Consider the following 12,068-nt stretch of genomic DNA (forward strand, 5'->3'; position numbering starts at 1 on the left):
TTCCCCCACTAAAGGGATCTTCTGTCATGCAGAGGTCAGTGTATTGTGGCTGTGGGGGACAAAGTGTGCACAGGCTCGGGTGGGGAGGAATAAAAGGAGGTTTGTTGTCCATTTAGCCAATCCCAGGGAGAAGTCAGAGTGACAACACATGTAAAAACAGGTGTGGCTACACAGACAGCAACTCCATTGACAAAAAAAAAAAAAAAAAGCTGGCACTTGTGTTCCGTTCATTTTCAAGTGGAAACAGCGGCTGGGAAGCGGTGAGAGCTCATAGTGCACACTTTGAGCTCTGCTGTAACTGCAGTGCATCGCCCGTTTTATTGGTGAAAGTTTGCTGTGATTATTTCAATTTCACGCTGGCACTTTAACATGCAAATTGATATATTGAAGTGATCTGCGAGTCGTTTGAATACATTTTGAAATGTTATCACGCCATGTGGAGCATTCCATTTTATTTCACATATGGATAAACCTTGCCTGGAATGATCGGGGGGGGTGGACCCAAATGGGGTTTATACTGCTGCTTTTTTGCCAAACACGAAAGTGGGAGGCAACATCAGTCGGTGATTGCGTTTCCATTGGGCAAGGCGTCATGCGCACATTGGTGTGGTGGAAGTTTGATGAAAATCACAAAAAAGGAATCATTCTGTTTAAATGGACTTTTAGTTCTCCATCACTGCACCGCGGGGGTTAGATTGAGTATTTTCACATTTGTTACGTGCACTACTTAAATTATCCTTTAAATAAATATTTTTGCAGCACACGTTTAGGAGGTATAATGTTTAAAAGACCAACTGACCCAAAAAATGAACAGCGTCTGTGGCACGCAGCAGATTGTTTGCAGCCCCAAGGATGAAAACAAGCAGTGGGAATATTTCACATCCTCCTGGAAGAAAGCCCTTCCCACCCAGCCATGTAGAGGCTGGGTGAACAATGCAATTTCCCCCCCCCCCCCCCCCCTTTGGCCTCTAGCCAGAATGACATGGCCTGGTTCTTGCAATGCTTCCATCACATCTGAAAGGTTGCATGCTCAGAGGGGGGGGGGGGGGGGGGGTCACCCCCCCCCCCCCTTCCACTAACATCTTATGTACTGTAGTCAAAGTCCTAGCTAGACAACCTACATTTGCTGCATATTTGAGGTTTCACTTATTACACAGCCCATTAAGCCACACAACTGACAATATTGAGTAAAAACAGTTTTTATTTTAAACCATGACATTTAAAAACAGTGACATAAAAAAACAGTCCAGCTTAGATGTGAGGTCACTCAGAGTAGTCATGATTGTAGAATTTAGTTTTAAGGCAAAAAATAAAAGTCTTCCTTGGCTCCCATCAAACTAAAGGATAGCTGGCATCTGAAGCAATTCCACAATGATTCTCCTTGTCTCTTGCAATGTAGATGTATCCTTTGTTTCCCCACGACTCAGCCCAGCTAAAAAGACAAAAATTGTATTGCAAAATGAGAAATCGCATGTGTACATTTCCCTTGCAAACTTAATTGCAGGGTTGAAGCCACCGACTAACAAGCATACCAGTTAAAGCTGGTGGTTAGTATAAGATGGTTCCAGATTAGCAACAGTTACTGAAGCCATATAGGCGATATGTAAACAGTGCTAGTTTACATATTTGCTATTGCTACAGTGCATTTTAACATAAAGGCACATTCTATGCCATTTCAGTCTTTGGATGAGGTGCCTGCATTAGGTTTTAGCCCTTCCATATTGTCACCTGGTAAACCTGACCACCACATTTATTCCTCCAGTGCAAGGCACCATTTAACACTGTACAAACATGTCTGCCTGAACGCCATTTAAAAAGCTGCATTATAGTGTTATTCAACCCTTCCATCATGCTCCTTGTACTGCCTAGGAGTCCTTGCCAAAATTCACTCAGCAGCTGTGAGTCACTATACCATGGGTCTGAAGTTAGCAGTTCTAACCTTGCCATTGAAAAATCAGGAGACAGTTTCCACCCAAGGAGCAATTTAAGAAAGTTTCAGCAAAAAGATGTGAGCCCTCATTCTCACCCCCTACCCCCAAACTGCATTTTACAGTGTTTGTTTTGTAAACATACCTGTTTTTAACAATCCAGTATTTCTTGCCATCCACATCCTCTCCTTCAAATCCATAGCCAACAAGCAGAACACCATGGTCTAGGTCTTTACTGCTGCATTCAGGTTCATAGTAAATTCCTGCAAGTAGTTTTACATTAGTACATAAAGTGGTCCCACAACGTTAGTTAGGTTTAGTAGAGCAATACATACCTTCTTTATAGAACTGGAATGATTCATGTGCAGCATCAATGGCTACAGAGATTGGACCAACCGATGCCACAGCTTTCATGAGAGCCTTCTCATTCCCAGATTCAATATTCATAAAGCCTGTGTCATTGGCAGCCCTGTTGGCTGGATCATATTTGCAGTCTTTATCCTATATAAAGAGAAAAAAAAAAAAAAAAATAGATTATGTAAACCAATGTCTCATGACTTCAGTCTACTCTAAAAGACAACAGGAAGTCATCCATATTTAGAGATCTGTCAGACAGCAGTAATGTAGGAGCAGCTTTAGTCAGGTAGTGTGTGACAAATTAGTTGTCCAACCCATTATAAAAACCAAGCCATGAAGGTCATGTAACCCAACAAAGACTTGGCTTCCTCTACTGTCAACTTTTAATGTATGCAAACACTTCCCAATCCCCTTAATTTGTTATTAACCCTAGGCAGAAAATTGCTATAAACTTTACCCTTAAGACCTTTCACACTGAGCACCTGTGCAGTTGGCGCTGCTCGTTTTTGCAGCACTTTGGCTGCTAGCGGGATGTTTTTTTTTTTTTTTTTTTTTTAAAGGTAGAGTCCTGTTTTGCAGCACTCAGGAAGTGCTTTTGAAGCACTGCCCATTCACTGCAATGGGCAAGGAGTTTTGGGACCACCATTTGCAGTGCTCCCAACCCACCCTGAAGATGCTGCTTGCAGGACTTTTGTAACATTCCACAAGCACACTGCCCCAGTGTGAAAAGACACTGCAATAATGGGAGGCGGTTTTCGGAGACCATTTCTAGCACTAAAGTGCCTGAAAAACCTGCTCAGTGTGAAAAGGGTTTTAGTCACAAGGCAGTCATGTTTTAAGTTGGCAGTCGGCCCCCCTAAAGTTTCCATTTTGGAATAATTCCGAATTCTCAGGAAAGATTTACTGTCAGGTACCTGATCTACAGATCAAGATCTACAGCAAGATGGTTGTCCCAGATTACAAAGACAACAGTCTCAAATTTCCAATGTAAACAAATACTGTAATAAAAGCCAAAACACTACAAGAATGTGAGTTGACTGCCCCCTCTGATCTCAAGGTAGATCACCCAATTAGTCTTCCTTTCAGTAAAGGAAAAAAGGAAATGTACTCCCAATATCAAAGAAAGGACCCTTACCTCACCAACATATGGATATGACTCCTCAGAATCTATGCCCTTATTGTCAAGAACATATTGAAAAGCATATTCCATCATCCCTCCATTGCAACCCTCATTGCCTTCTGGTTTAGAGCAGTCCACAAGATTTTGCTCACTCAGGGACACAAGCTTCCCAGTCTTTCTGAAATGTTGACCTTCCAAAGCACCAGTTGCACTGAAAGCCCAGCATGAACCACAATGCCCCTGAAAAAAGAAAGAATATGCAATTAGTAATGCAGCTACTAGGCATTTCAATGTCTGCAAACAAGCAGAACTGTAGTTTATACCTGATCTTTTACTGGAGTTACATAGCCCTTTTCACGCCAGTCAACTCGTTTTGGAGGCTCAAAGTTATTTGGTGGAAGGAATGTTGCTCCTCGTGCCTTGTTCTGTTTAAGTTTGTATCCATTCATTAGCTGTTTAAATTCTTCTGTAGTCTAGAACCAAAATAGGGTGTGTGAATTACATATCTCCATAAAAAAAAAAAAAAAAAAAAAGTTTTACAGTACTAAGGAAGCCATGTTTCTAACACATACAAACACCCCCCCCCCCCATGCTTATATGCAAAGACATTACATGCCGCCAATAACGATTGTCCTGGGAAACTTTACCAAATATGCATCTGTGACAAGCAGATACAAACAGTATTACATCTCATGAGCAGCTTCTACAATGGACATTCACAGTATACCATCTGTAGATGCTAGTTGATTTTGCATAGTCTACTGACTTTAATTAACGGTGCCACATGAATGCCTGCCTATAAACCACTACATGCTCCCTGCTGTTCTAACTTTGACTTGCTGGATCTTTGTAAGAGACTAGGACTTTATCAAGGGGCGATTTAGGAAAGCCATGCGCCATCAGTAGAGGCGCAAGACATTCATATTTATGAAACAGTGTGCGGGGGGGGGGGGGGGGGGGGGGGGGGGGGGGAACTCCCCAAAAATAGAAGAAAGTAACTTTCAGAGCAATCCTGCAAATACATTTACAACTGTGCGAGAGCAATGTAAGCATTGTGCATGCGTCTCTTGCGCTCAAATGCATTTGTTACTGCACAGCCAAAATCTTAGTAAAAGTCAAACGCAATTGCATGGGTTGTACAGGTGCACAGCCAAACTTGAAATTATTTTTTTTTTTAAAGGATTTACACAACCTTAACAAGGTGCATGTCACAGGACTCTTGCCCCTCCTGAAAGGGCATTTAGCCTTCCCCTAATGCATACAATTTCCTTGGGCTAGCTTTTGAAAGGGGAACTCCATTCTCCAAAGGCTGGGAGCCGCCTTCACCAATCCACATCCTTTCAGAGCAAACAGGGCCAGCTAGGAAAAGGGTGAGAAGAGCGATAGCCCTACCCCCTCCTGAACCATACAAGGCCACATGCAGTCAACATAGGCAACTGCCCTTGGAGCATGTTTGGCTCAGCCCAATACTAACCACCTTGTACCCACATTCCATAAAGCCCCATCTGCAGCATCCCATGATGAAAGCCTAGGGTTGTGTGGAAGATGCCCTCGCCCCCCTGTATATGGGAACAAAGTGGTTGACTTTTGGTGTGCCCAAGCCCCTCCTGTCCCCAAGCATACACCCCTTTCATGGGCTGGCTTGCTGTGTGTTTGGGAGATATATTTTACATGTTGTGAGCGTGTTGCAAATCTACTCTGCAATACAAGTGTACTTGCTGTAAATCTGAGGGAAAGTACTAGTGATTTTATCATCCAATCATGTAGAAGCAAAGATGCCGTTTTATTTTTCTTGCATGTCCAACTGAATTTCCAAATGCATTGCGTTTAGTAAAGGCAGGTTTTTAAGCCATCTTGGACTTGGGGTTTATTCACTAAAGGCAAATCCACTTGGAAATTCAGTTGCTGGAGATCCAAGGGGACATGCAAGAAAAAAAAAATAAAAAAATAGCATCTTTGCTTCTGCACGATTCAGATTTACAGCGAGTACACTTGCAGAGTGGATTTGCCTTTAACCCCAAAAGATCTAATATTTGGGGTGTACACAGCAAAATGTTAGAGTGCAGTTTACCCAATTGGGAAACTAGATTGACCCGTATGTACTTGGTAGGGTTTTACCCTCACTTCCTGTTTTGGCTAAGTAACCGGAAGTGAATTTGGAGAAAGTGGCAACATTTGGGAGGCATCTTCACCCGTTCAGTGGTGCAGACATCCCCAAAAACTGAGACTTTTAATACCTATGCACTCCATCCCCCAAGGAAAAAAATAAAGTGTAACTTTGCAAAGACACATTCCCAAGTTAAACTGTGATGCATGTCAAGGGCCCATTTAATAGAAAACACCAGTTGCCTTTCACTAGAAACCATTTGTTAGTCCAGTCCTGTAAATCTGCATCTGCTTTACCATTTTCCTAAAAATTGGGTTCTGTGGCTTAAAGCATCTAGATGCAGGACATGCAACTGCTGTGTGCACGGAGGCATGTACCTGTGGCGGGGTATCCAGCACACAGGAATGACATAATGCCCCATCCAGGAAGCAGCTTGTACTGCTGCAAAATCCCCCACCATGCCCCACTCACTGTTTTGAAGAGATGATCCTTAGTGCAAATTTTTTTTGTAACATGGGGGTGGTGTTTATGTGGGTCCCCAACATATTAAGGTCAATTTAGACAGAAGTCAGTTGACCTACCAGCATGTTTTTTTAGCGTGTGGGAGGAAACCCATGCAGGGAACATGCAAACTCCAGGCGGGATTCAAAACAGCAACCTTTTTTGCTGCTAGGTGAAAGTGCTAACCACTATGCTACCTAAAGATATATCTAATAGATGTAGGTTCTTGTGTCCATGAACGGGGAGGGGGGGGGGGGGGGCGGCACAATAATGATCTAGCTCACACTAGCATGTCTGTCTCCTGTGCCTTGTACAAAGCCTAAGAAATATCGTTAGGAAAATACAAGTGGTCATGACACATCTACATTCCAAGTTTGGCACTTAAGATGGTCATGCACCATGTAATCTGATTGGAAAATCTGTACAACTCCATATTTCAGCAAACTAAAGCAATAGGAAGATGCCCTTGAACAATTTCAAATTACAGGCTCTTGCACCAAATCCAATTTAAGATCTAACCGATTGCAGTGTATGGTCACCTTTAAGGATAAAAATTAGAAAATATGACTATAGGGTTTAGAAACACTTCTGTTCTTTGTAATGTATTTAAACATTTAGGTAAAGATAGAAAATAAAACATTTTTAAAGCTATTAGAAGTAATAGGAATGAGATTAGTATCAAAAGGGTTAACTAAATGATAACACCTACTAACTGCTTAACAAGACATCCAATGAGACGAAATAAACCAATTGGATGTGTGCCATCAATGAGAAAATTGCAGTTACCCTTTACATACTTATTCACGTGATTGATGATTTTTCTGGCGCACCATTTGAGGTGTGAACCAGCGCAGTGCATTAGTCTTAGTAAGCCACCCACACTGCATTTTAACTGAAGACTGATACACTAGCTACTCTTGCAGTATAAATCCATTGTTACGCAAAGGTTTTATGTACACTTACCATGTCCCCAAAATCGTTCATGCCAAGGGTGTATGTATGTTTTCCTGCAGCAGATTCCATATTGTGCTTCACAATTTTCCTGAAATTATCCTCAAATACCAGCCTTCTCCATGTCCCATCATCCTAGAGAGGAAAAATAGGTTTAGCCATTTTTTAGATTCAACCAAGCTTTTACTATATATGGACCTACCTGGTGTCAACTCTAGATCAACAATGATTAAGTGGTTCTAATGGCAGGCTTTTCATCTTCATGCAACAAGATAATACCCGTGTACAGCATACACCACCCTGCCCCAATACTTAAGCCCAATCTTCCTCCAGCAATGTACACAAGAGCCTTAGCTGTCTGTGGGATTCTCCCGCATTGGCTGAGACAGCACTGCTGTCAAAGTCAGTGAGCCAAATGAGAAGGGGTGGGTTAGAGCCTCCATGTCAGAATAGAGGGAGCAAGCCTGCTTGTGTCCTCATGGCAAGCTTCTTGCTGTGGGGGGGGGGGGGGGGGGGGAAGAGCTCTAGCAAGGGACCCAAGAGGATCTGGACCATTCTGTGCAAAATGTACTGCACAGGAGCAGGCAAGTAAAACATGTTACTTTTAAAGTAACTCAGGAGCACATTAGCAGGCTTGCTCCCGAGCCTGTAGTCTGTCCATTCAGACATGGAGGCTCTGCCCCATCCCCTTTTTATTGACTCACTGACTGACAGCAGCGCTGCATCAGAAAGCTGAGACTCATGCACATTGGTGGAGGAAGATTGGGCTCAGGCAAGTATTGGGTTACTGATTGTTACTATGCTTATAGCAGCACCAGTTTTAGTAAATCTCCCAATTTTACCAGTCCAGGGTGTTAGGGCATCTTACAGAAATAGTTTTATGTTGGTAGTAATCTAAAACAAGTCTATAGAAGGTAGTAGTTTATTACAAGTGAAGTATATTAAACTTACCTTTTGATATTGTTTATTAAAGAGAGTAGTAAATAAGTTCCATGTTTCATCCAAAGCTGGGTCATGTACAGGAAGAGCAAATACCGATGCCAAACACAGGGAAGCAACTACAAACAACATCATGATTTCTAACCTGCAGGTACAAAATAAAACTATTAGGCACAGGAAATAGAGATTACAAATGCAAAGTCAATAGTTCTGACTAGAAAAAGGATATTGGTGCTTGTGTAGAAGATCAAACAAACCATGATAAAAAGTGAGTTTACTACTTGCTCTGAGGCACAAAACACCCAAGCACCAAGTTAGGCAGAGTTTAGGTAGGCCACAGTTCAAATCGTAATAAGCAGGCTGAATGTACCCAATTGAGCGATCAACTTTAGCACAACCAGCCTGCCAGATCCTTGCAATCATCGCTAGTGGCTGCTCTAGCCACTAGTGATAGTCACCATCTTCTCCCACCCACTTGTCAGGAGAAGACAATTGCTGATGCCCTGTCAGCACTATGTTGATGGGGGAAATCATGATTGCAGGAAAGATTCAGTGTATTGCTTGCCTTCTACCTTTTGACTAGTACAATAGTCATTCTGGGAAACCATTTGGTTTATGGGGCACCAACAGGAATACCCCACCCCCAGCCTCCAAAGAATGGACAACCCAGCAGCTGGGTCAACACAATAATCCGCCCACCCAATAAATAAAAGGCAATTCAATCTCCAGTGTAAAACCTTCAAAAGCCAGCTATACATGGATCAAAACTCCTAGTTTTGCAGGGAACAGGAACAAAAAATTTAATTCATGTACAGGCAGAGGAGGTTTACAGAAGTGGGTCTACTGATTGAAATTGGTACAACCACCCTGTTGGACTATCCCCACACAATCAGCATGGCCGGTAATGTGCATTTTTCAACAGTAAAAGCAGCTTTCCAGCCTGGTCCCAATCTTGAACGTGAGGGTGTATATATCCCCCTGAAGGAGCTGCTGGTTATTGGGCCGACAGTTACCCTCCGTTCTTGTTGCATGTCTAGGGGACGTCCTGTGGTAACAGTCTTTCAACTTGGGATCAGAGGGTTGGAAAAAAGGAAGCCCAGGTACTCTTAATGTCAAAGCAAAAAAGTTAAAGAACTTGCTTTGACTGCATCCAGAGAATAGCCATTCACAGCTGGATGAACACTCAGGCTGGACAGTCCCTCTCTCACAAGGTCTAGCAGCCAACAAGGTGCTTACTCCAGAACAAAGTCTTCGTCACATACGTTGTTGCAGAACATGTAGGGAAACTAAGCTTTAGAACACCTGGATCTTTTAGCCTGCTTGGCGATATCCACAAGACGGGAGTCTGTTACTTCAGCCCCTTGTTAAGAAAACCCAACCTGTACGTGGTTTTCTTCTAAAGAGCCCTCCCCTGGAATGCTTGAAGTACACTGGGTCTCTCCCGAATCAGACAGCACCCAACCACCTCAGAATCCTCCTTAAAGCGGGGTTCAATCCTAAAGTGGAACCTGCGCTGATCAGAACCCTCCCCCCATCCGGTGTCACAATTGGCACCTTTCAGGGGGGAGGGGGGTGGAGATACCTGTCAAAGACAGGTATTTACACCCACTTCCGGGCATAGACTCCCGTGGGAGTCTACACCATTTCTTGTTCTGCCGCGCTGTCTGCTGGGACACACACGGGTCTCAGAGACAGCGCGGACAATTCCTATTGCGCTGCGCGACTCGCGCATGCGCAGTAGGGAACTGGGAAGTGAAGCCGATTCGCTTCACTTCCTGATTCCCTCACCTAGAATGGTGGCAGCAGCAGCCGAGCGATCGGCCTCGCTGGAACCCGGGACAGGTGAGTGTCCATTTATTAAAAGTCAGCAGCTGTAGTATTTATAGCTGCTGGCTTTTAATATTTTTTTGTAGGTGGGATCCCTCTTTAAGTTTCCTTGCCTCAGGCTAGCCAGCCCAGAGACATCAAAATTGGGTGGATCCGCACCCCAGGCCATAGCCTTCCTGGGGGCTGGTCAGGATGACCAGGACCATGTAATCAGTACATCATACTGGACCGGAACCCCAAACAACGTGACGTCCACACCTTAAATACCCTCTCCCAGAGGGCACAGCAAGAGGGCCACTTCTCCGAAAGAGTGTAACTTAAAGTGGAAGTAAACTCCCCTATCGTTTTCAGCCAAGGAACTGCCATCTTTGCCTCCGTTTAATCTTTAACTGCTATGGTGCTGCACATGTGATTTGTTATGACACCAGCCATTGGATGGTTTGATAGTTTGGCTGAGAGCACAGCCAATGTGCAGTTAGCATTCCCAGCATGCTTTTTTTTTTTTATTTATTTTTTTAACTGTCTAAATCCATGGGTTTACTTCCACTTTAAGCACCCAACCAGACCATAGTTCCATGCCCACCACAAGAGACAGTGCCCCGTGGCCAGGCTGGACATCTCATTCCTCACTGATGCAGAGGTCAAATTTAGACAAATAAGCCCAAACTGCAGTTTAGGTAAGGTTTAACTTTAACCCCCACATAGCGCATGCTCTTCAAGAGCCATGAAAAAAAAAAAAAAAAAAAAAAAAAAAAGGAAACAAACATACACTTCACAAGATATGCCCCTGAAGTACTTGCATGAAGCCTGCAGCAGTGTTCTACAACAAACACATAGCAGGCACTTTAAAAACGTAAACAACTGAGTGTAGGCTTAACAATTACTATAGTGCTGTATCTAGGGATCTAGGGACAACCAAAACTGTTGTATGCATATGAACAGCATTTGTGTGAATGAGCCCCAATCACATCCTGAGTGTATAGTTTACTACTCTGCCCCTCAGTACCAGAATGAAGTGTGCACACGAGCAGGAGTGGAGTCATCCCAGCCCATCAAGATGGCCGACTCCCAACCCCAGAGCACTGGATGAATAGGATAGTGCTGGTCAGAGGAGTTTTGCTCCCAGGTATCACTATTGCAAACAGACATCACATGTGATCTCCGCAACAAAGCAAACATTTTTTTTAATTTTGTCACCAAAAAAGGACTAAAAATTAAATCTTAGCTAGGACCTTTAGGTGGAAACTCAGGGGTGGGTCTAAAGCAGTGCTTTCATAGCAATTTCTACTGTTGGGTTTTAAAGAGAAGGAGTAGGGATTCCTTTCCATGCATCCAAGCCTCACAGAAGGGCCATGCATTCCTACATGGGGGGGGGGGTGCATACACCGCGTGTGAAGGCCTGGTCAGGCCATCTGCATTCTAGTATAAACAAGCTTTCAAAGACCACACAATTGAGTTTTTGCAGCTGAATAGACTAAAACCGTGCAAAGCAACCAATCAGCTTTTACCTTTGTTTTTAAAGCTCAACTAAAACACCCTGAAGCTAGCATCTGATTGGACGCCATGCACATCTGCTCCAGCTTTAAAGTAAACCCTCCCCATAGCGTGAGCTACGAAGCCTGAACGGTTGTAGCCATGCCATCCCCCCCTGCATAGACATACCAAGCCGCCGTCTCCACTCCCTCACACCATTATGGAAGCCTCCACGGCCCACTAACGATAAACAAAGCCCATGCGGCCATTGTTTGTACATACCTCTCAATGGGATCACCAGCTGGAAACTGCAGGCATTATCAAGCGCCGGCACGCTTTTAAAGGGAACTGACGGCCCTGCCCTCCAAAAAAAAACGTAGACGCTCTTCCATTGGCCGATCCCTGGGAACGGGGCGGGTTCTAACCTGGGGGCTCATGTGACTGCCTAGCTCGTGACTCTTTGTTGTGTTTAGGAGCGTGGGCGGGGCCATTGGGAGTGGGCGGGGATGTAGTAATAATAGGTGAAGGGTCACATGGTGTCCGGTTGCTGGGTGTTGGGGAAGAAGTATGGTCAGAGCAGTGTGAAAGGTGGTGACGTTGGTCAATATAAGTCGAAGTTGTTTTTTTTTTTTTGTTTTATTGAAAATTTAATTTTAAATTGCTATTCATCAAACAGGATACTCTGGGAACTATTAGGGCCCAATCACATCTGTACATAGTAAAACCCATATTGTGTTTTTAATGTGTTGTATTGAATTAAAAAAAAAACCTCTTATGCCTGGTACACACGATTATTGGATGAAAGGTCATCCGCCATTTTTTTTTTCCTTGCCCATTTCACATCGAAAATGAAGCGTTTACTAAA

At 43.6% G+C, this 12,068-nt stretch overlaps 1 protein-coding gene across 1 annotated transcript; it reads right to left on the minus strand.

The window, feature by feature from the left end:
• Positions 1 to 1,183: 1,183 nt before the first annotated feature.
• On the minus strand, positions 1,184 to 11,627 carry LOC143973925 (procathepsin L-like). The gene is made up of 8 exons (XM_077474822.1): positions 11,486 to 11,627; positions 7,916 to 8,048; positions 6,977 to 7,099; positions 3,729 to 3,878; positions 3,421 to 3,645; positions 2,264 to 2,429; positions 2,074 to 2,191; positions 1,184 to 1,432 (listed from the first exon to the last, which is right to left on the minus strand). The coding sequence occupies exons 2-8, from the start codon at positions 8,036 to 8,038 to the stop codon at positions 1,333 to 1,335; spliced, it is 1,005 nt and encodes a 334-aa protein (XP_077330948.1). The 5' UTR covers positions 8,039 to 8,048; positions 11,486 to 11,627; the 3' UTR covers positions 1,184 to 1,332.
• Between the last annotated feature and the right edge of the window lie 441 nt (positions 11,628 to 12,068).

This window comes from Lithobates pipiens, unplaced genomic scaffold, assembly GCF_037356315.1.
Source record: "Lithobates pipiens isolate NorthernLeopardFrog02 unplaced genomic scaffold, aLitPip1_a1.2 Scaffold_13, whole genome shotgun sequence".
NCBI classification, from domain to species: domain Eukaryota; kingdom Metazoa; phylum Chordata; class Amphibia; order Anura; family Ranidae; genus Lithobates; species Lithobates pipiens.